At 44.8% G+C, this 25972-nt stretch overlaps 1 protein-coding gene and 1 long non-coding RNA gene across 2 annotated transcripts in view; one reads left to right on the top strand and one right to left on the bottom strand.

Annotated features, from left to right (window-relative positions):
• The window catches only part of ADCY9 (adenylate cyclase 9), a 123623-nt gene that overhangs the window by 56780 nt on the left and 40871 nt on the right, over positions 1 to 25972 (top strand). The window contains exon 3 of the mRNA XM_047714480.1: positions 25175 to 25365. Within this exon, the coding sequence (XP_047570436.1) occupies positions 25175 to 25365 (191 nt within the window). The remainder of the gene's footprint in view (positions 1 to 25174; positions 25366 to 25972) is intronic.
• LOC125091074 (uncharacterized) lies at positions 405 to 25302 on the bottom strand. The gene is made up of 3 exons (XR_007124574.1): positions 25157 to 25302; positions 6794 to 6799; positions 405 to 414 (listed from the first exon to the last, which is right to left on the bottom strand). It is a non-coding gene; the product is annotated as an uncharacterized LOC125091074 (long non-coding RNA).

Here is a 25972-nt window from a genome sequence, read left to right as displayed (position 1 = left end):
AGCCAGCCAGGTGTGCCTCAAAGCAGTTTTAAAGTGTAATTGGAACACTTAAAAAGATAAGGGTTGGAATATTAGTGGAATTCCTAAAAAGGCAGGTGAGGACCCCACACAAGGGCTGTGGCGATGTGACTAGAGTGCTGCATGTGTGCGGGGGTGGGGGGAAAAGGTGAAGACAGGGGGCGTGGAAGCTGGGTTGGGAGTGGTGGCCTGGGGCCGGGCTGGGAACTACTTTCCATGCCACTTTGGAGTTGATACTGTATCCTGTCATCCGTTACTTGTAGCAGCGTCTATTGCATAGGACCGTGTGGGCTCAGTGCGGTCGGTAATCACGCATGCCAAGCACTCAGCGCAGTGTGTGACACACAGTAAGTCTTCTCAAAGTGTTAGTTGTAGTTGTAGTAGTAGTTGTTGTTGCTGTTGCTGTTTTTATGAGAGGGCACCTCTCAGAGGTTTAGAGCATGGTCTGTTGGGTGGTGGTGTAGGCCACGAACTGCAAGAGGAAAAACTGGGAGATGGTGTACCCATTAGGAAGCTGTTGGCCAGTACCTGGGGTTCAGCGAGAGGGAGGGAAGAGATGGTGGGCTCAGCAGGCGTCCTGGGAAGAGAACAGTTAGTTACATGGAGCCCTCTGGTTGGGATGACTGGGGAATGGCGACCCCGAGGGAAAGGGGAAAAGCGGGTTTGTGGGGCCAGGATGCAGCGGTTCTGTTAATCCTTTCCCAATTGGTGCTGTGCAGACAGCATGCTGTCAGGGTTGTACAGGTACAACGCAGAGGACTTGACATGTCTGTGAGAACTTAAAGAAGCTGGAGAGGACTAGACTTTGCGTTTGGTATGGACAAGGTAGCCTGGGGTCTCTTGGAATTTGTAAGGCCCAAACTGGGACATGAGGAGACATGGCAGTTACAGTTGTGAAATGAAGTCCAAAGAGAGCCAGGAGATGGGAATGTCCCCAGAGGAAGAAGGGGAAGTGAGGGTTCCCTGTGACAGGGAAGCTGCTCTGTGTTCTTTTCTTTCCCTGTGTGTGTGTGTGTGTGACTGGCTTAGCACACACACAGGCTTGGGTAGCCTGAAAACATGTGTACATGTGTTTCATGGGCTTGTCTATAGTGCCTGAGTGTGGCCAACTTTTGAGTGAGTGTGGATAATCACGCAACATGTCCATTACAACTGTACCAATATACTCATCAATTTCAGAATAATTACTAGTACATAATATTTAATACCACACGATTTTAAAAAGATTTTATTTATTTGACAGAGAGAGAGAGAGCAGCAGAAGGAGAGGGAGAAACTGGCTCCTTGCTGAGCAGGGAGCCCGATATGGGCTGGATCCCAGGAGCCCGGGATCACGACCTGAGCTGAAGGCAAACACTTAACCCACTGAGCCACCCAGGCGTCCTTAATACCACACATTACTGCGTATTGTATATTAAGTAATTAATAAGGTATAACAACCTATTTTGTGTTTTTTTTCCCTCCAGTTCTGTAATGTAATGAAATATACATATGTACATTGGCAGAATTCTGACATCAGTTCCCTGGAGTGAGAGCTATTACAGTGTGAAAGGCCAAGTGGAAGCCACAGAACTCTTCTACCCATCAAAATAGTGCACCAAAAGCAGCATCACACTCCTGGCGGGGTGGCAGAGATGAGTGCCGCCGTCAGGACTTGAAGGATGCAAGGGTGATGACTCCTCCCACATCTCCAGCCCACCTGCTTAGCCAGTGCAAAAGGCAGGTGGGTCTTGGAGAATGGCATAGACTTCTCATAGACTTAACCAGGTGGTGACTCTGGTTGCAGCTGCTGTGCCAGATGTGATTTCTTGCTGTAACAGATCCACATGTTTGCTGGCAAATGGTATGCTGCTGGAAGCTGTTTTTTTTCTGTGCCTGGCAGGGCCAGCGGTGTTTCTCAGTCTTACTCCTTGGGGTTCCACTAGCTTTCTCGCCTATGTTAGAATGTGATCATAATCTTCATTCCAAGGGATACTGATCAAAGCAGGAACAACTCCTCTAGAAGAGAAATGAACTAAAAAGAGACTTGGGAGGCTTTGGAGAGAGGGCTAGGATGTTTTTGGCTGTGACAGGCATTATATAAGGTGGAAGTCTGATTTTACCAATGGCTTTATTTGGAAGTAAGTATGGTTAAAGAGGTGTGTGTATAGATCCTAGGCTGGCAAGGGACAGACTGCAGTGGATTCATACTGAGTTAGCGTGGTTGGAAATCTGCGTGTAGCTTGGGCCATAGGAAGCAGTTTTCATGAGATCTAGAAGGCACAAGTGAGGCAGCAACCACATCTGTTCATACTCAGAAAGTTGGCGTGGAGGCAGCTAGAGCACGTGGGCTTACCTTCCTGGCCTGGGGCCCCTCTGAGTTCTGCAGCTCCTCCAATGCCCACGAGCCTCTGTTTGTTCCTTCCATCTGCGTGTGTGATGCACAGCTTTCTTGTGTCTTCATCCAAGCTGGTGACCGATTGACGATACAATTTTTTGGCCAGAATCAAGATGCATGACTATATATTTTATAGGGCAGTACAGCACATATACACTGGTATCATAGCAGCAGCAAACACTTACTGAGCGCTTACTGTGTGCCAGGCACTGTTCTAAGCGCCTGCTGAACACTGAGCAGGAAGTCCTCGGGACAACCCTGTACCATAGGTGACGTAGCCTGTCCTTTCAGATGAAGAACCGGAGGCATGAGGGGAGGAAGGGATTTGCACGAGTCACGTGGGTTCCATGCAGCAGAAGTGGGGTCTGAGTGCAGGCAGTGTGGTTCTGGAGGTCTCGAGCTGACATACAGCTTCGATGCTGCTGTCAGCTTGTCAACAATGACCTCAGCGAGAGACCATCCTGTATAGGAGCAAGTTTGTCCTCAACGTGGAGTCTTGCACATTTAGTTCTGCAATAAGTCAATCTACCCACCAACGCATTTGGAAACAAATTCCAAGCAGCTATAAACAGTAAATATTTTGTTTCCCTTATCTTTGCAGCAATAGCACGAGAAAAGAATTAAGGACTAAAACTAGGGGGGTTTGAGATATTTTTTGTTGAGTGGTTGTATGTGATTTATGGGAAAATAACTTACTAGAAAACAACTTTGTTTCACAAAAAATGACCATCTTGCCGCACCTTTCATAAGTCAATCTGCAGTGTAAGTTAGGTGTGTTTTCAGAGCAACCAAATTGTGAGGACATTTGGCAGCTAAGAGGCAGCCACGCAGTTAAGATTGTGTAACTACTCCAGAAGCCACGCCACGCAGCTGGCGAGACCCATAGCAGCCCGGAACTGAGTGGCTGAGCCGCCCGTGTCCCCAGACTCTGACTGTGACTACCCCTCACATACCACACACACAACTCTGCCTTGCTCAGTGTCATCCTTAGTAAAACAACAATTTCATAAAAATAGTAAAATAAAAGAAGATACAGAAGACCGAAGAAGACTGATGTACAGCCTGATTATTATGGAGTGAACACCCTTGTGTCTTAACTAGCCGGACTGAAAAGGAGAACGCTGCCGGCCACCCAGATGTCCCCTCTTGTCCCCTCCCTGCCAAAGCCAACTATGGTTTTGCCCTCACTTGGGGTTACTTCCCTCTCTTCTTCATGGTTTTCTTACCCAAGTGTGTATCCTGAAACACTTGACTTCAGTTGTTTGCTTTTGCCAGATTTGGGGTTTGCTTTTGCGGCTTTCCCAACTTTTGTTTTGAAGAATTTCAGACTTGTAGAAAAGTTACATGGTATCTAGACTCACTAATAGTTAGCATTTTGCCAAATTCGCTTTTTCTCTCTCTCAATGTATGTGTGTATAAATATACACATACATGCATATATATATATATGTATGTATATACACACATGAATCTTTTATAGATGCATATAGACAAATGTCCTGTGTGTGTGTGTGTGTGTCCTGTCTCTTTCCTGAGCTATCCAGCTATTAGAGAGTAAGTTGCAAGCCTCATGCCCCACACCCTTAAATTCTTCAACATGTATCTCTTCAGAACAAAGATCTTCTCCTATGTAGACAAAATAAATGATTCTTTCACTCAAGAAATTTAACGTTGACAAAATACTATTATCAAATATACGGTTCGTGTTCACATGTGCCCAGTTGTCCAGTAGTATCGTTTAGAGCTGTTCTTTTTTCATGCAGGATCCAATCAGGGATCATTTACTGCGTTTAGTTATCACACGTCTGTGTCGTCTCCTTTGATCTAGAACTGCTCCCAGCCTTTTTTGTCTTTAATGATAACTGACATTTTTGAAGAGTTTGGGAGTCTGCTTTTTAAAATAAATTTTTGCCTTGAAATATATGCATAAATAAAAATGCATTAATTATAAGTGTGCGTTTGAAGGATTATCATGAAATGAACACATCCACGTAAGCGGCACGCAGAAAACATCCTCCTGAGACAGGATCTCAGAAGCCCCTCTGTGTGCCTCTCAGAATTACCTACCCCCTGCTTCTACATGTAACCACATTCTGGCCCCGTTCATCAGTTTTTCCAGGGTCTGGATTTCATATAAGCGGAATCTGCAAATATGAATTCTTTGGGGTCTGCCCCTGTTACTCACTGTTAAACTTGTGAGATCAGTCCCTGTTGCCTGTAGTTGCAGTTGGTTCATTTTCATTGCTGTAGCCTGTTCTCTGCGTCAGTGTATTTCAGCCTTTCTGTCCATCCTTCCGTTGATGGATGTGTGGCTTGTCCGTCTTGGCTGTGACAGGATTCCTACCCATCCGGATGTCCTGTCTCCTGGTGCACATTTGCGTGCGTTTCTGTTGGGTAAATAAACGTCCGGGGCTGGAACTGTCGGGTTGCAGAGTATGAATGTCTTCCGCTCTCCCAGCTAACAGCAAACTGCCTTACAGATGGTGTTGGCCGTTCCCGCTCGGACGGCGGTGTGTGATGGCTCTCCTTGCTCTGCGTTCTTACCTGTTGGCCTGTCTGGTTTCAGCCACTCTGGTGGGTGTGGCTTCTTTCCGTAGCTTTAATTTCCGACTCCCTCCTTTGGTTTGCATTGCTCCGAGTTGAGAGCTGCTGAGCCTTAATACGAGTGTTAGGTGTAGCTTTACAAGTAACTGCTGCAGACTCTTCCAGAGCGGCTGTACTTCTCTGTGTTGCTGCCAGCAGTGTGGAGCATTCTTCTTGCTGCTCGTCCTCGTCCGGACTTGATATTCTCAGGACTTCTCATTTTAGTCATACAAACAGATGTATGGTGATGTTTATTTTCTATTTTAAATGTGCATTTCCTGAACGGCTGGTGATGCTAGGATTTTTTCCTGTGCGTACTTACCAGCCTGGGGTCGCGGGAGTGGCAGCAAAGGGATGAACAGATATCCACCCTGAACCAAGCACTATTTTTGAAAAGGCCGTCCTTTTCCCATGCTCTGTAGTGTCTCTTTCATCATAAATAATGTCCGTGTGTATGAGAATCTGTTTCTTTCTCTTGTTTCATCCGTTTGTCTGTCCTTCTGTCGATATCCGCTGCCTTAACCATGGCAGCTTTGCCGGAGCACTTGGAGTCCTGCAGACCAGGTTTCCCCCGCGTTTTCTCCAGGACCTTTCATAAAGACAGACTCCCGTAGGACGTGATGTTTTCCAGGTTCATCCACGTTGTAGCGTGAATCAAAACCTCACTCCGTCCTGTGACTGACTGCGGTCTCATTGTACCAACCTCACTCCGTCCTGTGACTGACTGCGGTCTCATTGTACTGATGCGCTGTTCAGTTGGCAGAGCTTTGGGTGGTTTTCACTTTCTGGCAGTTGTGAATAACGCCGCTGTGAACACTCCCATACAGGTTTGTGTGTGGACGTGTTTTCCTATGTGCACCTAGGAGGAGAATCGCTGGAAACACATATGGAAGCTGTGTGTTTAGCATTTTGAAGAGGTGCCAGAGTGATTCCTTTCACCCTCCGACCAGCAGTGTGTGAAGATAGCGATTTCTGTTCATCCTTGTCAACACCTGTTATCGTCTGTTGAACTGTGGCTATGCTGGTGGGTGTGAAGCAGCATCTCATTGTGGTTTTGGTTTGTGTTTCCCTGATGGCTAATGGTATTGAGCATCTTTTCAGGTGCTTCTTGGCCATTTGCATATCTTCTATGGGGAAAGGTCTATTTGGATTCTTCACCTTTTTAAAAAAATGGGATGTCATTTTGTTGGTGGAAAAGTTCTTTATATACTCCCCCTTGGGGTATCCATAGCACATCACCCCACTTTACTCTCCTGTCTCCTCTTGCTCTACTTTCATAACGGGCTTTAATTTGTGACTTGATTTTTTGGTGAATCAACTCATTCATCTATCCATCCATTTTGTGTTCATTCAACAGATACGCAAGTGCCTTAGTTATGTCGTTGCTGTTTCTTTGCCTTCTCAGTGCTGTTCTGAAAGAGCTTAGCTGCCACTGTCATTTGTCTGGTGGGTAGCAGTATCATCTGGAAGGTTCTAGATAACTCCCACGAGAGCATCTATGCCAGTCTGAACTGCACTTCACCTTGTGTGACAGCGTCTTAGCCACAGCTATGCCTCAAGGGTCTTACTCTCCCATCCCCATTCCCACCAAACGAAATGCACCAACATCCTCCCTAAAAGTCTACCAATAGATGTGTGGTTTTTTTCCTTTTCCTTACAGTAGAGGTTTGCTTCCTTCTTGTGATGCCCAGTCCTTTCACTTGAGTTACGGGTTCTATCTTCTCTCCCCTTTTCAACACCTTGGCTCCTTTAGCTGCCTTTCTGTTTCCTAAATCTTTAATCTTTCTCCTCTGCTGGACCATTCTGGCAGGCCACACCAGTCTCAAGCACCATCCCCTGCACAAATCCTCCCAGGATGCCAAGTCACCTACTTCTCTGCTGGACTTCGTGGCCAGACTTCTCTAAAGGATTGAGCACGTGGGCTTTCTCCACTTCCCACTTACACTCACATATCACCCACTGTGTACAGCCTGGTCTGTGCCCTCCACCACTCATCTATGTCTCTACCTGTCATGGCATCAACAGTCTTCATACAACGAAGCCCAGGATCTCTTTTCTAGCCACATTGTACTCGACGTAGTGGCCCTTTCCTGTCCTTGAGACACTCTCCTCTCCTGGCTTTCTTGGAATCCTGTTTGTCTGACTGTCCTCCAGTCCCACTTGTCCCCCTTCAGACTTTGTTGCAGGATCCCCCACCCCACTCCGTTTATCGATGTTGAAGTTCCCCAGACTTACTTCCTGGTCCTTTCCTTTCTTGTCATCTTCTCCCACATGGTAGTAGAGACATCCCCCCCTCTAGCCTAGGTCTTCCTTCTGACTGGGATGATGTGGCTGGGCCCTCAACATCTTTATTTGGCAATTTTACAGGCCTCTTAAACTTAAGGTGTCCAAAACTGAGCCTCTGATCTTATCCCTAAAGCCTTTGCCTGCCTCAGTCTTACCCCAGGAAATACATCATCATCATTCATTTACTATGGGCAGAACCCAGGGAGTCATCCTCATTCCCTGTCCTCACCCCCAACATCCAGTCTACTGGAACATCTTACCCATCCGGCCTGGATATCATATTTTGAGTCTTTCTGCTTCTATCCTGCTGTCACCTAAGCCGGGCTACACTTACCCTTTACATGGGCCACAGCAACAACCTGGGAATGAGTCCCTGCTACTACTCTTTTTAATTTTTATTTTTCTTGCTACTGCTCTTGATACCTCCCAAGCCATTCATCACCTATACCTGAGTGGATTTCCTAAAAAAGCAGGCCCGCCATGTGGGCTCCTGGAGAGGATTCCAAAACAGAAGTCAGACCAAAAATTATTGAAATTTGAATAAAATCTGTAGTCTAGTTAATAACATTGTACCGCTATTAATTTCGTTGACATAGTACAATAAGATGCTAACATTAGGACAGTTGGGTGAGGAATATGAGGGAACTCCTTGTACTATATTTGCAACTTTTCCGTATGTATAAATTAGTTCAAATTAAAAAGGTTTTAATGATTAAAATACAGGAAAAGAAGGAAAGAACATCGGATTGTGCATTCATGAGCTTAAAACTCTGTTGAAGCCTTCCATGGGCTTAGCAGCACCTGACTCTGAAGGCTCTTGATGGCTCCAGGTCCCTGCCCAGCCCTCTAGCTTCAGGGAATGATGCCCTTTCTCCCTCACTTGGCTTCAGCGGTTGTGACCCTCTTTCAACCAGGAGAAGAGATGATCTTTCCCACTCCAGTCCCCCATCCAGTGCTGCGTGCCCCAGGCCCACAGTGGGACCAACTCCTTCTCATCCCCGATGTCTCCACGTCAGTGCCGTTTCTTCACAGAGAGCTTCCCTGACTCCTGTGCCCCAACTGGCCCTCCTGTTCACTTGCTGTTCTCTGTGGCAGAAACCCTTCATTTTCTTCAGGGTCCTTAGTCACAGCTGGTGATTTGGGCCCTTCCTTATCCTCCCTGCTGCTGGTTCCTTGGCATCAGGGTGTCAGGGACAACAGTAAGCGTGGTATCATTAGGGTCTAGGCTGGCATAATGTGGGCGAGGGCCCAGAACCAGAAGACAAGTAGCTTCCTGGTCCTCGTTGTATACAGAAAGTTACTCTGTAATTTAGCCTCTGGAGAAGTTACAGTACTCACGGTATTTTATTCTGCCCTTCCCTGATTTCTATACTGTGTGCACGTGGACTGCTGCCTTAGAGAAGTGACCTGATTCTTCACGTATCTCAGTGCCCTCTGTGTGAGGCCTTCAGCTAGCTGCTGGAGGGGCTGAGGCATAGTCAGGGGCAAGGTATTATTAGCCTTTGTAATAGGACTAACCTCATTCTTGGCAGACCTGTGGAGCAGACTGTTGAAAGAATGAGTATGATAAGTTAAATATTTTCTCTTTTAAATAAGGCAGATACACCTCCCCCAGGCATTATATATCCAATCATGGAATAGATGCACACATCCAGCATTGTGGAGTTTTTAGCCTTCAGATGTCCATCATGCTGGCTCTATCTTAGCAGGGAGAGGCCTGGGAAGGGAGCCACAGGATGGGAGGCTCCATTGCCATTCCACCTTTGCCAGGCACCCACTGCTGCTCCCTCAGGCAGCTTGAGGAAGAGCTCCAATGTGGGGTGTTTGAGAAATTGTTAAGGGTGTTTTTTTTATGGTCTCAGTGATAAAGGGTTATAGATTGTCCATGAGTTTAATTTTATTCAGGATGGTAAAGAGGACATTATAAATTAAGTGTGTAATAAAAGTGTAACAGAAAGGAGCCATCGGGTCTGATCAGGTTGAGAACCTGTGGTTCATCATCTGGTCTCTGGGAGGTTTTATTATGGGTCCTCAATGAATTTAAAGTATTTCAAAGAACCCAACAGGAACGTCATGAGTCATGACAATCCCAGGTGAAGCAGAGCTTTATGCCAGGACCTGTCACTTTGGTGAGAGGCACGAGTGTGTGGTGCCTTGCTGAAACTTTGCATATTGGCGATACAAGAATTTCTGGGATACAACCGGGCACTAGATGTTGTCACCTGCGTTCAGTTCAAGAGGGCATACTATGCAAATCATACTATGCAAATACCGTGGCTTATGGAAGCAGAGGTCCTCTGGCTGCTGGCTGGTGTTCACACTGTAGGTTGGCTGGAGGGAGAGGACCCTGGAGAAAGAAAGAAAGGGGAGGTTGGCCAAGGTGACCAGAGTTTGTTTATCTGCTTTTCAAATTTGCCTGGGGCTGAAGCCTCAGCAGAAGGGTCAGTAACTCCTGAAACATTCCCCTGGCCTGGCTCAACGGTGTGTGCCAAATCCTATTAGCACTGTGGCCGTATGCCTAGTTAAACATTCGGGCCCCCTGGAGTCAGAGAGAACCCCCGCGAAATGGCAATTTGTTCAGTGGTGTGTTTTACTACATGTGTTGCTTTTAATGGGTGTGAAAGATCAGAGAGCTCCCGCCTCATTTTACACACTGCTTTTAGGAATCATGTAGTAAAGGGTAAAGTGTATACAACGTGGAAAATTGTGGCATATCTTACAAATGTTCACATTTTAAAACATTTTAAAAACATTTTGAAAGGGATGCCTGGGTGTTCTCAGTGGGTTAAAACCTCTGCCTTCAGCTCAAGTCGTGATCCCAGGGTCCTGGGATGGAACCCCGCATTGCATTGGGCTCTCTGCTCAGTGGGGAGCCTGCTTCCCTCTCTCTCTGCCTGCCTCTCTGCCTACTTGTGATCTCCGTCTGTCAAATAAATAAATAAAAAATCTTTAAAAAAATAAAAACATTTTAAAGGAATAATATGTATCAAGCAAGTTTGAGATATATATATATATATATATATATATATATATATATATATATATATATATGGGGTCTGAATTAGATACTGATTTTAATTTTTTATTTTTTATAAACATATATTTTTATCCCCAGGGGTACAGATCTGTGAATCACCAGGTTTACACACTTCACAGCACTCACCATAGCATGTACCCTCCCCAATGTCCATAACCCCACCCCCCTCTCCCAACTCCCCTCCCCACAGCAACCCTCAGTTTGTTTTGTGAGATTAAGAGTCACTTATGGTTTGTCTCCCTCCCAATCCCATCTTGTTTCATTTATTCTTCTCCTACCCCCTTAACCCCCCATGTTGCATCTCCACTTCCTCATATCAGGGAGATCATATGATAGTTGTCTTTCTCCGATTGACTTATTTCGCTAAGCATGATACCCTCTAGTTCCATCCACATCGTCGCAAATGGCAAGATTTCATTTCTTTTGATGGCTGCATAGTATTCCATTGTGTATATATACCACATCTTCTTTATCCATTCATCTGTTGATGGACATCTAGGTTCTTTCCATAGTTTGGCTATTGTGGACATTGGGTGCACGTGCCCCTTCGGATCACTATGTTTGTATCTTTAGGGTAAATACCCAGTAGTGCAATTGCTGGGTCATAGGGTAGTTCTATTTTCAACATTTTGAGGAACCTTCATGCTGTTTTCCAGAGTGGTTGTACCAGCTTGCATTCCCACCAACAGTGTAGGAGGGTTCCCCTTTCTCCACATCCTCGCCAGCATCTGTCATTTCCTGACTTGTTGATTTTAGCCATTCTGACTGGTGTGAAGTGATATCTCATTGTGGTTTTGATTTGTATTTCCCTGATGCCAAGTGATATGGAGCACTTTTTCATGTGTCTGTTGGCCATCTGGATGTCTTCTTTGCAGAAATGTCTGTTCATGTCTTCTGCCCATTTCTTGATTGGGTTATTTGTTCTTTGGGTGTTGAGTTTGCTAAGTTCTTTATAGATTTTGGACACTAGCCCTTTATCTGATATGTCGTTTGCAAATATCTTCTCCCATTCTGTCAGTTGTCTTTTGGTTTTGTTAACTGTTTCCTTTGCTGTGCAAAAGCTTTTGATCTTGATGAAATCCCAGTAGTTCATTTTTGCCCTTGCTTCCCTTGCCTTTGGCGATATTCCTAGGAAGATGTTGTTGCGGCTGAGGTCGAAGAGGTTGCTGCCTGTGTTCTCCTCAAGGATTTTGATGGATTCCTTTCTCACATTGAGGTCCTTCATCCATTTTGAGTCTATTTTTGTGTGTGGTGTAAGGAAATGGTCCAATTTCATTTTTCTGCATGTGGCTGTCCAATTTTCCCAACACCATTTATTGAAAAGGCTGTCTTTTTTCCATTGGACATTCTTTCCTGCTTTGTCGAAGATGAGTTGACCATAGAGTTGAGGGTCTATTTCTGGGCTCTCTATTCTGTTCCATTGATCTATGTGTCTGTTTTTGTGCCAGTACCATGCTGTCTTGATGATGACAGCTTTGTAATAGAGCTTGAAGTCCGGAATTGTGATGCCACCAACTTTGGCTTTCTTTTTCAATATTCCTTTGGCTATTCGAGGTCTTTTCTGGTTCCATATAAATTTTAGGATTATTTGTTCCATTTCTTTGAAAAAAATGGATGATATTTTGATAGGAATTGCATTAAATGTATAGATTGCTTTAGGTAGCATAGACATTTTCACAATATTTATTCTTCCAATCCAGGAGCATGGAACATTTTTCCATTTCTTTGTGTCTTCCTCAATTTTTTTCATGAGTACTTTATAGTTTTCTGAGTATAGATTCTTAGCCTCTTTGGTTAGGTTTATTCCTAGGTATCTTATGGTTTTGGGTGCAATTGTAAATGGGATGGACTCCTTAATTTCTCTTTCTTCTGTCTTGTTGTTGGTGTAGAGAAATGCAACTGATTTCTGTGCATTGATTTTATATCCTGACACTTTACTAAATTCCTGTACAAGTTCTAGTAGTTTTGGAGTGGAGTCTTTTGGGTTTTCCACATATGGTATCATATCATCTGCGAAGAGTGATAGTTTGACTTCTTCTTTGCCGATTTGGATGCCTTTAATTTCCTTTTGTTGTCTGATTGCTGAGGCTAGGACTTCTAGTACTATGTTGAATAGCAGTGGTGATAATGGACATCCCTGCTGTGTTCCTGACCTTAGCGGAAAAGCTTTCAGTTTTTCCTCCATTGAAAATGATATTTGTGGTGGGTTTTTCATAGATGGCTTTGATAATATTGAGGTATGTGCCCTCTATCCCTACACTTTGAAGAGTTTTGATCAGGAAGGGATGCTGTACTTTGTCAAATGCTTTTTCAGCATCCATTGAGAATATCATATGGTTCTTGTTCTTTCTTTTATTAATGTGTTGTATCACATTGATTGATTTGCGGATGTTGAACCAAACTTGCAGCCCTGGAATAAATCCCACTTGGTCGTGGTGAATAATCCTTTTAATGTACTTTTGAATCCTATTGGCTAGTATTTTGGCGAGAATTTTCACATCTGTGTTCATCAAGGATATTGGTCTGTAGTTCTCTTTTTTGATGGAATCCTTGTCTGGTTTTGGGATCAAGGTGATGCTGGCCTCATAAAATGGGTTTGGAAGTTTTCCTTCCATTTCTATTTTTTGGAACAGTTTCAGAGAATAGGAATTAGTTCTTCTTTAAGTGTTTGGTAGAATTCCCCCGGGAAGCCGTCTGGCCCTGGGCTTTTGTTTGTTTGGAGATTTTTAATGACTGTTTCAATCTCCTTACTGGTTATGGGTCTGTTCAGGTTTTCAATTTCTTCCTGGTTCAGTTGTGGTAGTTTATATGTCTCTAGGAATGCATCCATTTCTTCCAGATTGTCAAATTTGTTTGCATAGAGTTGCTCATAGTATGTTCTTATAATTGTTTGTATTTCTTTGGTGTTCGTTGTGATCTCTCCTCTTTCATTCATAATTTTATTTATTTGGGTCTTTTCTCTTTTCTTTTTGATAAGTCTGGCCAGGGGTTTATCAATCTTATTAATTCTTTCAAAGAACCAGCTCCTGGTTTTGTTCTATTGTTTTTTTGGTTTCTACTTCATTGATTTCTGCTCTGATCTTTATGATTTCTCTTCTCCTGCTGGGTTTAGGGTTTCTTTCTTGTTCTTTCTCCAGCTCCTTTAGGTGTAGGGTTAGGTTGTATACTTGAGACCTTTCTTGTTTCTTGAGAAAGGCTTGTACTGCTATATATTTTCCTCTCAGGACTGCCTTTGCTGTGTCCCACAGATTTTGAACCATTGTGTTTTCATTTAGATACTGATTTTTTAACCCATTTTCATCTTCTTTGGAATAGCTCCCCACTGAGCAGAGAGACCAGTGTGGGTGGTCTCAGAGGCTTAACCCACTGAGCCACTCAGGTGCCCCTCTTTTTCAATTCTTTATTTAATTCTGTTTAGTTAACATATACTGTATTATTAATTCAGGGTTAAAACTTAATGATTTATCATTTGCATGTAACACCCAGTGCTCATTATATCAAGTGTCCTCCTTAATGCCTGTCACCCAGTTACCCCATCTCCCCACCCACCTCCCCTCCAGCAAACAGGTTTACTAGAGTTCAGCATCTCTTAAGGTTTGCCTCCTTCTCTGTTTTCATCTTATTTTATTTTTCCTACCCTTCCCCACAAATGAGTGAAATCACATGATATTTGTCTTTCTCTGACTTATTTCACTTAGCTTACCCTCTAGTTCTGTCCACATCATTGCAGATGCCAGGATTTCATTCTTTTTAGGCCGAGTAAGATTAGAAATTATCCTACCATTTTGTTTGATGGAGTATCCCTTCCTATCCCATTTCCAACTGCTACACTGGTATTAGGATAATTTCTCCCTTATATTGCTACTAAATGTCATCTATAATAAGTAAATTGATACTTGATGGTTTTGCAGTTGTCCTCTTTATCTCACCCTTTCTTCTTTTTGTAGTTCTTACACCTTTTCTCTATTTTAGTAAAGTTAAGAAAGAGCTTTCTGTAGCTAGTCCATTCCTTTTTTTCCAGTAAGGAAGGCCTAGATCTTCACCATGAGTATAGTAGCAGCTGGCCACAAAAGCTCTTGAAAATGTAAGTCACCGGGTACCTGGGTGGCTCTCTCAGTTAAGCATCAGCCTTTGGCTCAGGTCATGATCCCAGGGTCATTGGATCAAGCCCCACATTGGGCTCCCTGCTCAGCAAGGAGCCTGCTTCTTCCTCTCCCTCTGCCTGCTGCTCTCTCTGCTTGTGTGCGTGCGTGCATTCTCTCTGTCAAGTAAATTTAAATCTTAAAAAAAAAGAAAAAGAAAAGAAAATGAAAGTCACCGAAAAAAACTAGAAATCCATCTCTTCGCTCACAGTAGCCACCATTCTGTGCTCGGGAATCGCATGTGGCTGGTGGCCCCTGCATTGACGACTCTCGCACGTTCCCATCACGGTGGACGGTTCTTTTGGACAGCTGGGTCTACGTGCCTGATACACTCCATTAGCCGACATCATCCCAGCACCTACAGTTGCCCTCAGGGTTTGTTTGATGAAAGCCTCTTCACTTTTCTGGAACCATCTGGAACTTTTTCCTCTGGTTCCACCTCTCACACTTCTTGAAGCCCAGCTGTGTACACCTAAAGTACTGGGCCAAACCGTATTGCAGATTAGGCTGTTCTCTGCCCCTAACCTGGTTATAAGTCGGCCCGTTCCTGGTTTGTTCCTTGGGCCCTCTGTCCCTTCTTATTTGGCGTGTGTGGCAGGTATACTGGCCTGGATCTGCAGCATTCACAAAGACTTCTTGACCAGAGATAACGGAGTTGTTACCTCTCAACCTTGTTAACTTGGCAGTTTGAAGAGCTCTGTATTCCTTGTACTTTACTTCTCTCTTTTATGTTTTTCCACGTCAGTGTGATTTTGTGGAGCCTAGCCCTGCCATGTTCCCTGAGTTTGATTCGGTTGACTTTTTTCCAGCATCTTTTCTTTCATCCTTGAGCTCCTCCCCTGATTTTTTTTTTTTAAACTAGTCTCCACAAGTTCATCTCTTTATTAAATTTATACTATGATGTATGCTTGGCTCAGTGGTATTTTGTGTTAAGTATGACTTTGCCCTGTTTATCATATTTCTTTCTTTTTAACAGAACACAGTGTGTAATTGGTATTAATTTAATACTTTCAGTTTTCCTTTATGAATGGAGTGTATTTATTCAATGGGAAATATAGTATTGACAACAAATGAATGCAGTTCACACACATTGATTTGGATGAAACACGAACATAATGCTGAGCCAGAAAAAGCAACTTTCAGAAGAATACTTGTAAAATGTCATTTATTTAAATAAAAAACACCTGTCAATGCTGCATATTACTCAGGATTCCACAGTACAGCAGCCTGGCACTCGGAATAGTTAAGTGCTCTGTTAGGGGAGAAGGGCTTGCCATGGAGGAAAGTCCACAGGGAATCTGGACAGGGCAAGTGATCTTTGAGTTCTTAGACTGATGGGACCGTGAGTGCTCAGCATTTCTCCTTTTGTGTTTCTGTGTCTAAAGGTTGTATAATAACTTAAAAAATTCGTGCTTATTTTAAAGATAAATAACAAAATAACTAATGTTCCAAATGAATGTTTTCCATAATCCTATTTTTCCACTAATATTTTGGCATATTTTGGTGTTTTGTTTTTTTTTTTTTTAACATTTTGAAAGAGAGAGTATGAGCAGGGAGGGAGGGGCAGAGGCAGAGGGAGAAGCCAACTCCCCGCTGAGCAGGGACCCCAACATGGGGCTCCATCCCAGGACCCTGGGATTATGACCTGAGCTGAAGGCAGATGGCTTAACCCACTGAGCCACCCAGGTGCTGATGTTTCTTTTAATTTTTTCAGCTTTATTGAGATATAATTGACAAATAGAAAGGTGTAAGATATTAAAGTGTGTGTTATGACTCTTTTTTGTGTATGGGAATGTGTGTGTTTATACTGAACATTAGGTTCTACTCCCTTAGGACATTTCAGTTAGACAGTACAGCGTTGTGACTGTAGTCACCACATTTTACATTAGGTCCTCAGGCTACGTTTCTGTGTTTTTAGTGTAGTGTTGTTCAGAATAATCTATCTTTCTTTCTTTCTTCTTTCTTTTCTTTCTATCTTTCTTTTTCTTCTTTAATTTCTTTCTTTTCTTTTTTCTTTTTCTTTTCTTTCCTTTCCTTTCCTTTCCTTTCCTTTTCTTTCGCTGCAGCTCTTCCTATCTTCCTTCTCCAAGCACTCAGCTGTGTGGTTTGGGACCAGCACCTCTGCTGAGCGTGAGCTGCTTGCTAAACTGTCTGGAACCTTCCTTCCCAGGGAGTTGGAATCCACTTCCCATTTCTCCTTCAGGTTCTGTAGCAGACCTCCACTTTCCAGCCCCAGACAGGCGACTTCCGAAGACTCCTCCACTTTCCTTTGTGAATGGGGGCTGCGGGTTTTCACCCCAGCTCTGTGTGTCCGTGTGCCCCGTTTTGTGTGCTCTTCTCTTATGTGGGCACTCACTGCTCACTGTCTTGGTTTCGCTTTCAGTTTTGCTTCAAGAGTATGCAACATAGTTGTGATTTTCTGGAGGTGTAGGTTTGCTGTCCCACGTCATGCAGCGTGAGGCTGACGTGGGAGAGCCAGACACGCAGCCCCTGGCCTCCCGAGTGGCAGAGTGGCCCCACTTTGGCTTCTCAGCCCACCCAGCCACACTTTTAAGGTTATTAAAAACGGACCTCACAAACACAGCTATGGGGTTTTCTGGAGAAGGTTTACAAAAGAAAGACTGCCTCCAGTACTAGAATGAAATGAGAAATTAGAGATGTCACTGATGATACAGCTTCTTGATTAGAAAGTAGAGCTTTGGGGTTTCTCAGCTATTATGGCTTGAGCAAGTCTGCTCTGTGCTCTGTGGGAAAAAGGAAATGTAGTTTGGGAAACTTTTGGTCAGTGTTCCAGCTAGCATGCAGAAAACACTCCTCAAAGGAGAGAAAACCTTCAACCTTGATGTGAGCTGCAGACTACCTTGAAAATTGAGGAAAAGCACAGCAGGCTCGTAGTGGTCCTGGAAGTGGGGGAGGTGGGATCACACCAGAGGCCTGCATCGACCTTTCCACGGAGGCTCAGGTTGGACCCTCCCAGGGAAGGCTAGTCAGGAATTGTAAGCATCACATGTTTTTCTTTGCATGGTGGGACGTTTCCAGGGGGGCAGTATGAGTGGGGGCCGTGTTGCCCTTCTTCCCAGCCGAAGATGCTAACAGGAAGTGTCGCTGTGGGTAGTCTGCCCCGCGGCAGAAGGAAATGCCTCTGCAAATACATCTTCCCTGGATGAAAAGCGAACAGGAGTGTTGAAGGCGGGCACGGAAGCCGGAGTCTTCGGCTGTGTTGCTGCGAAGCAAGTGAGCGGGCCTCGGACGAGGTGCCTGGGCAGCCACGCTGTGATGCAGCCTGTGCAGGCACTGGTCGGCGGTGGCAGGAGACAGCCTGGGTGTGGCCCGGCCCTCTGGGATGACACAGTGATGATCCTGGGAGGTCACTCGTGAAGGTCACACTGGTGTTTTGTTTAATCTCTCCCAGACTTCTGAGCTCTTGCCATGTCGAGCTTTTTGGTTCTTCAAGGTTATTCAGCCTTGTTTCTTATTTATATATTTTCCTATCCTAACTGTAGCAAGTTAGCTACTTTCAAGCCTGTCCTTTTCTTCACCTTTTTCCCCTTCTACCTGCCGCTGCCCACTCCTTTACCTTGAATTCCCAAGGATGCTGTGTTCCTGGCCGGTTCTGTGTCTCCTCTGAATCTCAGAACGGTTGCTTCTTGAAGCTCACATAGCTGGCTTTCTTTCCTTTTATTTATTTATTCATTTATTTATTTAACAGCTTCATCGAGGTATGATTCACACCGTATACAGTGCACCCCTCTGACGTACGCGATTCACCCGTCTGTTGTCCATTCACAGAGTTGTGCAACCATCACCACTAACTGCAGAACAGTTTGTCCCCCCCACCACCACCCCCACACAAGCCCTGGGCCCACCTGCAAGCTGCTCCCTGTTCCGTCCATCCCCAGGCCCCTGGCGACCATGCATCCGCTTCCCATCTCTACAGATTCGCCTGTTTTGACCTTTCATAACCACGGAGTCATAGGCTCTGTGTCCTTCTGTGACTGGCTTCTCTCCCTGAGCATCACTCAGCTTTATATCTATGTTCAGTGTTTTCCCTTTGTTTAGTTTCCTTTGTTAGCTAGTTAGCTGTCACCTATTCTCAGGTGATAAGTTGACTCATTTGTCTTCTTCCTGGAGTCTCTTTTCCATCGCCTTTGTTCTGTACTTAAATCTGTAGCTCTGAAACGATCAAGTTTTAAACTATTTAGCTATAACCGTTAAAATCTTGAAATTAACGGTCATTTGTTCAGTTCTCTGGGGAAAGAATACAGTCTGGGACTCCTCTCGTGTCTACTCCGGATGTCAGCTCTGCCCGCTCTGCCCACGGCAGTCCCTGTTACCCTCTGACGAGCAACGATCAATGAGCTGCTGCTGTCTTTTTGCTCCGGATACCTCTCCTTTTCACCCTCTCATTTCACTGCTCGTTCTGATGGTTTATACTGTTATATTACTGTATTGCAAGGCAGTTATCATAGGCCTTCATTTTGTTTGTTTTCTAAAACTCCCTATAGAAACCTTTGTCACTGTGAGTGTCCCGTCAGCACAGAGACCTGAATCCGTGTCATTCTATCTTCCTGTAGATGGTGTGTCATCACTTACTTACTTAGTACTTAGTGGCCTCACACTCGCGGCCATCCTCTCATGCCCTCATTTTTTTGTGATTGTTACTTCATGCCTTTCCTCGGTTTACTGAGTTACTCCTGAGTGCCCCCAAAGATAGGGAGGGCATCATCTCTCCCTCTTTATGTGCATTAACTCATATAATCCCCACAACAGCTCTGGAAATGCTGTCACTGCTGAGTTCCTAGTGTTTGCATTTTATTGATGAGGGAACTGGAGTCGAGTGTCTAAGTCACACTCTTCAGCCATACGCGGTCTCTGAAACTGGAGTATGCTTTTTTCCTCTTCATCCCTTTCAGCAGTCTGCCCAGCTCCTCACCCTCAGTAAGTTCCCAATAAATAGTCCATTTATTCGGTAAGTAAATGAGTGAATGAGCAAATGAATGAATGGGAGAGCACCTGGTGGGCTCTTTGTGGGTGTGTCAAATGTTTTCCTTGAAGGTCTGTGGCCTGAAAGCATAACTCAAGAGTATTTTAGAGGTGAGAGGAGTGGGTCTCTGAAGTTTTCACCCCTGGGCTGTCTGGTGTTCATACTTGGCACCATAGCACATAACAAGGTAGTTTTTAGTAAAGGCCAGATGTGAAAGGGAGGAAGACGATGGTATGTGGGAACACGGACACTAAGGGCCTGGTCACTCACATTTGGCTGTGATGGCAGCATATTTACTTGTTACTACTAGAGAGAGGGAAGCAAGGTACAGAAAAGCCCCTGTTCCAGGAGCAGGAGGTAGAGCGTGTGCGCGTGTGTGTTGTAAAGTTTGTTTTCTTAGCTGAATGTTTGGTCACAACCAAGTTAGACAGGCATGGTGCCTACTCTGTTTCTTTTACCTGCTTGAGTAGCTGTTCCATATTTTATTATCTGGGTCTTCATTTTTTAAAAAGAATTGGTTCAGTTTCACCAATACCCATTTGCTGTTGGAACTTGTGATTTATTGTCAAGTGTTGTGACAACCAGGATGAATCAGTCCTTATGATTAGTGGTTTTACGTAGGAGTAGAAAGAACAGAGACCCATCCAGAGTGTTTTCATGTTAATAAGCTGCAAAATGTTTTGTTTTATTTTGTTTTCCCCACCAGAACTTCTGGTCTTCTTTGGTAGAAGCAACAGATAATTATGAAATATTGTATCTATAATTTTGTAGAAACTGTTTTTTGATAGCTGAACCTTTTCGTGTTTATTTTCCTTATTGATTGACTACATTTTATTTTATTTATTTTTAAAGATTTTATTTATTTATCTGAGAGGGAGTGAGAGAGAAGGCCTGAGCAGGGGGAGGGGCAGAGACAGAGAATCTCAAGCAAACTCTGTGCTGGGCATAGGGCTCGACCTCATGACCCATGAGATCACGACCTGAGCTGAAACCAAGGGTCAGACGCTTAACTGGGTGAGAAACACAGGCATCCCCACTGACTACATTGTAGTTTAAACAATTCTCATGCTTTTTGGCCATTGCAGACCTAGTAATGAAGAAAAATACAAGTGGAATAACTTTTTAGAATGTTTATGAGCTAGGCCAAACTGATTGCCTCTCATGTTTGTTGTTTCAAATCGTTAGTGATGCAGGCTTCTAGGCATTCGCTATGTTATACTGCTAACTCCCAAGGTCACGTCTCAAAGCATCTTTTCCTTTCTCCGTATTCTCCTCTTTCTGCTGAGCTGACATTCAGGTCCTTGACTCTGGATAGTAGGGGCTGTCTCACTCCAAAGCAGGCACCGTGCAGCAAAAGACCACGATAAAGAAAAAGGCTGGAATAGTCTGTCTTTTCCAAAAACGGACTTGGCATATATTGAAAGTACACTTAGTTCACAGAAATTAAGCACCAGTTTTGTGCAAGCCACAGATCTCAAAGGATCTGTGATCTGCTTAAGCATGTTAACCACCTCAGTCTCCTCGGTGCACACAACCACAGACCAGCCCCTCCGTCAGGTGGAAGTGTGGTAGCAAACGAGTCCCCCTTCTGTAGCCTCTGTAGAATGAAGCTGATGAAAAAGTCATCAGTGCTGGTGAGGTTGAAATCAATTACCCAGAAGGAATATAAGAAATCTTGTTAATCTTCCGTTTATACTTAGGAAGATAAATCATTTAGCTGTCTTACTTTGACCATCTGCTCCAAGAGAGCCATTCTATGAACTTGGACTCCAAGTGTGTTGTAGTTACTCATTAAATCTTTATCTCTTATAAATTCTTTTTTTTCTTTTAATTTTTAATTTTTTATTAACATATAATGTATTATTAGCCCCAGGGGTATCTTATAAACTCTTTTGACTTGAGATTTTGATGAGGCCCGAATTCAGTCATGCAGCCACAATAGGTTTCTAGGGAGTTTCACACCAGGCTGCTTTACTTTACCTGGCCAGTACCACTCCAGTTTTGGCAAAAGATTTCACTTTAGGTTTAGCTTCTGCGTGGAAGCATGGATACCTAACTTGTTCATGATTTTGCTTGCCGTGGACACATACAGAGTCTGACTTCTGGAACACTAGCTGCCCACGTTGGTCATCAGGGGCTCTCTAAAGAACAATTCACAATGGATACCATTTGGAGCAATTGTTGATTTAACAGTCCCACAGATGTTTTTGTATGTGGAACACAAAGAAGACTCCCGTGATAAGCAAGTCAGACACCCACATTGATAATAATAACTCACATTCCGGAGTTTTCACTGTATCTGGCACTGTCATAAACACTTCATGCATATTACTCATTTTGTCTTTGCGTCAGCCCCATGGGGCACATCCCGTGTTTAGCCTGGTCCTATAATAATGTATCTTACTCTGGGTCACCCAGCGGGGAGGTGGTGGGGCCTGAATCTGAGGGCTCTTCTGCAGAATCCATGCCCTTACCCACGTCTACATGGCCCCTTGTAGAGGCATTGCTTCCACCACTACGTTTGGGGGAGAGTGGGTTCTTGTTCCCACCATGATGTCCTGGCTCCCAGGTCCCTTAGCTCCCTTATCACTTACCGTGACTGGCATTTCCACAGCTCTCTGGCCTTTCTTCAGTCTCATGCCTGTTCCTTACCATCTCCCTCTGCACCCCTATTGCTCCCAGCATGAAGACTCCCAGAGCTGGTCTGCGTGGTGCCCTGCACAGGCCCCTGTCCGTCTCTGACCATTCCCCGACATGCATTCCCTGTTCCAGCTGTACTGAATTCACTTCCATCCCTTGACTGTGCCTGCCAGAGGCTCCTTTTCTGTGGAGCCTCTTCATGAACTGTTAGAGCAGCACCCATGGCCCAACAGCAGCTGCTCCCACCCCTGGCCCTGTAGGCTTTCACTGGGCTGACTTCACTCCATCTCTCAGTCCTCACCTTGGAGGGCACTGCGTCCAGGAGGCTACCCTAGCCCCCAGGTCCATAAGGGCCACCCTCCTGTGCTTCCCAGGGTCCTAAGATTTTATATTCACACCTGCCCGCCCTCTAGATCCCTCCTCAGGTGACACCCCCCCATACAGGTGACATGCTCACACCTGTCCTCCACACACCTATCACAGTGTGTGGTCAACAGACGGGAGGCACTTGCTAAGTGATGAATGAGTGGTTGCCACAGTTGAGACGAGCAGCAGCAGGCCTCAGTACACCCCAAGGCAGTGTCAGAGTTTGTGAGCGCAGAGCTGGGCCACTGTCAACATGCGTCCCTGCTGGAGAGCATGCCCCTGCTTGGAAGGACGAACTTCAGCCCCATGCGTGCATCTATTGGCTCAGCCCGTAGCTCTTCTGGTGTGCTGGCCCAGCCTCTTCTCTGCCTTGGTTGTCACGCCTCAGGAAAGGCCTCTTTCACTTGCTCTGGCCCGTGTGGAGCTGCATGGCGCGGGCAAAAGCAGTTACCTGCCTGAGGACTTCCGAGACCGGAGCCTCTCTGGCTGCCCTGCCTTTGCCTTCCGCCGGAAGTCCTTGCCCACAGGGAGCAGCAGCCTCAGGCAGGGGAGCCACGGGCATCTTGCAGGGAACGCTGTTCTGGGGTCAGGGCCAGCTACAGTCAGAATGGAAACCTCTCCCTGCAACAGTGGCTCCTCATGCACTACCGTCCTCCCTCCTCCTTCCGGTCCCCAGGGTGGCCCTCCACAGCAGCTTGGCCTGCCAGCCGGGGCCTTGCCCGCCCTCTGCCCAGAGACTCACGGGCCGTCCCCATTCCCGCAGCTCCAGGGAACGGGCCTTTGACGACGTCGGAAATAAGCCTACTGGCATGGAGACTCCAGGACAGGTCAGACGTAGGACTTTTCTCTGGTTAGTCCGCAGAGTTTACCTTCTTCAATGCTCCCAAGGCAAAATGGCAAGTGAGTTCAGCGTCTTCTGTGACGGAGTCTGAGGGATTCCTACAAAGGTGCTCTTACTCCCGTGTCGTATTCCAGTTCATGTTCCGTTTCCCGCTGATACATGGACGTAGTTGTGACTGTGATTGACCCTGTACACTGTATTTTTGTTGGAGAAAAAAACATATGGAAGTTCTGGACCTTAGTTAAGAGTGAGTATTTGGGGCGAGTTAGCATCCAAAGTTACTTATCTAAGTCTTTTGATTCCCACCTACGATTTCGCTGTGCTCTAGGATCTCTCTAGGTGTCTTGAAAAGATATACCGTATAGTATTTTTATGAGAAGAAAGGGAGATGAGGAGAGATTGAATGAGGAAATGGTGGCGTAACTATAACATGATGAAGGATAATTAAGTAATCCCTAGGTTGTTTAAGTAATTAATTTTTTAAAGTAATCTCTATCCCCAACCTGGGGCTCGAACTAATGATCCCGAGATCAAGAGTCACATGCTCCACTGACTAAGCCAGCCAGGCACCCCTCATCCTTCTTGAAGTAATTACTTTTAGGGCATTTATTACAGTGTCCTAAGTGGAAGTACCCTTGTGGATTTAGGAGTGTAGACCCCTCACCTCAAATGTTTCAGTGATGCCCTTCCATTACCACCTTCTGGGGAAGCTTAAACTCTCCAAGACAGGGACTTTGCTTTGTTCTTGAGTCTGTTCTCCAGGTAGAGCCAACCCCAGGCCTAAAATAAATGTTTATTGAACAAATTACATTGCCACTCCCCTCAACAGATTTGCAGTCTGGTTAAATTACAGTAAGGACTACCAATGGATTAATTTAAATAAGACTTGCTTCCTTTCCAGAAATTGCTTGAGTTCTGTCTGGAAAAGCTGCTTCTTAGTATTTTCCCAGCAGATAGTCCTTCTGAAGACCCGGAGCAGGGACCTCCCTGCCTTAGAGCCACCTAACAGTGTAGTGTATGTTAGTGTGTTATTTCAGCCTTTAATGAGAATTGTAAAGATATTGGCTAATTGTCCATTTAACTAACTTTAAAAAAAAAAGATCTTATTTTTACTTATGAGAGAGAGAGTGGCAGAGGGAGGGGAGCAGAGGGAGAGGGACAAGCAGACTCGCAGCTGAGTGTAGAGCGCAACTTGGGGCTCAGTATCAGGACCCTGAGATCATGACCTGAGCCAAAACCAAGAATCAGATGCTTAACTGACTGAGCCACCCAGATGCCCCTCCCGCCTACTTTTTTCTGAATGAGGATTTTGTGAGAGAATAAAATGATCATAGACCACAGCTTGACAAAAGCCGCACGTTCTTGCTGTGAATATTTAGATCCAACAGAAAACTGTTACTTGATCATCTGAATCAAAGGCGGTTTTAATTACTCCTGTTGGTGTAATTACAGTCTCACTTTTTGAGGCAGTTTTGCATTCCTGACATGGGTAACGTGGTCCATATTCTAGATCACCCTTACATGTAGACCGACGGGACAGAATAAATCCCAGAATGTCTAGGGTCAACCATCAGTGTCTGCTTGGCTCCTGGCACCAAGTGTCATGTGACCCTTGCATGGAGGAAGTTTTTAATGCTCATTTCAGCTGCCCAAGGTAAAATGTGCAGCCAGGGTTCAAAGAAAACCTGATATAAGTAAATGGTGTGTCTCGGAAGCAAATATTCTCCCTGAAATCTGTGCATCTCTGAAAAGATCCTAGAAATCAGTAGTAAAATATGACATTCATATTTTCGCTTTACTCTCCACTTTTCAGGAGCATGTCCTGCGTAGAGAGCAAGATCGAGCTGCATTTCAACCAACGGTGGTTTCCATCTGTGCTGACTGTAATTTTTATCCATAGGTTTGAAGACATACCTGATAGCGGGTCAGAGAGCGAAGGCGCCTCATTGCAGCTGTTCACAGGCCTTGCTTTCTGGCTTTGAGGTCATTGACGGCTCACGGGTGTCCTCAGGTCCTAGGGGACAGGGGACAGCATCACCAGGGAGTGTCAGTGACTTGGCGCAGACTGTCAAAACCTTTGATAACCTTAAGGTTAGTTTTTTTTTTTTCTACTTCTAAAATTTATATTAATTTTGCAGTAGAACATGTAAAATAATAAGCAGCCTTTGGGTCTGTGGCAGACGACTTGGAATGCCCTTCACTTTGGTTTTTGTGATTTTAAAATTTAGTATGAAGTCACCAGCATTTTGCATTTTTTAATATCTTTGCTTTTTTGACATACTCTGCTCCTCCATTTTCTCTCCACACTGCATCAGTTTGCTTCTCACTCGAGCTGTTGTTTTCTTTTTCTGAGACCTGTGCTGTCTTTTGTGATCTCTGAAAGCTAATGATAAGTGATAGTAAAGGGGATTCTTCTCGAAGCTTGCTTGGCGACCTCGTACGTATCTTATTTCAGAGACCATTTTCTGAAGTGTTCCTATGTCTCTTGAAATGCAATGTCTCACGAATATTTTAAATTTTGTTGGTGTGGGTGAATCTTGTGGCATAGCTCACTGAAAGAGTGTGGGCTTGCCAGGAACATGACAGTATGTCATTGTTGGGGCCCAGACCTCTGGGTGGCTGTCTGCACATACCCATTTCTGTCATCATAAACTGCCACAGGATTAGCATGGCAGGCCATGGGCATGATGAAACCACA

Source organism: Lutra lutra, chromosome 18, assembly GCF_902655055.1.
Source record: "Lutra lutra chromosome 18, mLutLut1.2, whole genome shotgun sequence".
Classification (NCBI taxonomy): domain Eukaryota; kingdom Metazoa; phylum Chordata; class Mammalia; order Carnivora; family Mustelidae; genus Lutra; species Lutra lutra.
Note: the sequence above shows the minus strand (reverse complement) of the source record. Positions and strands in the feature narration are given on the sequence as shown.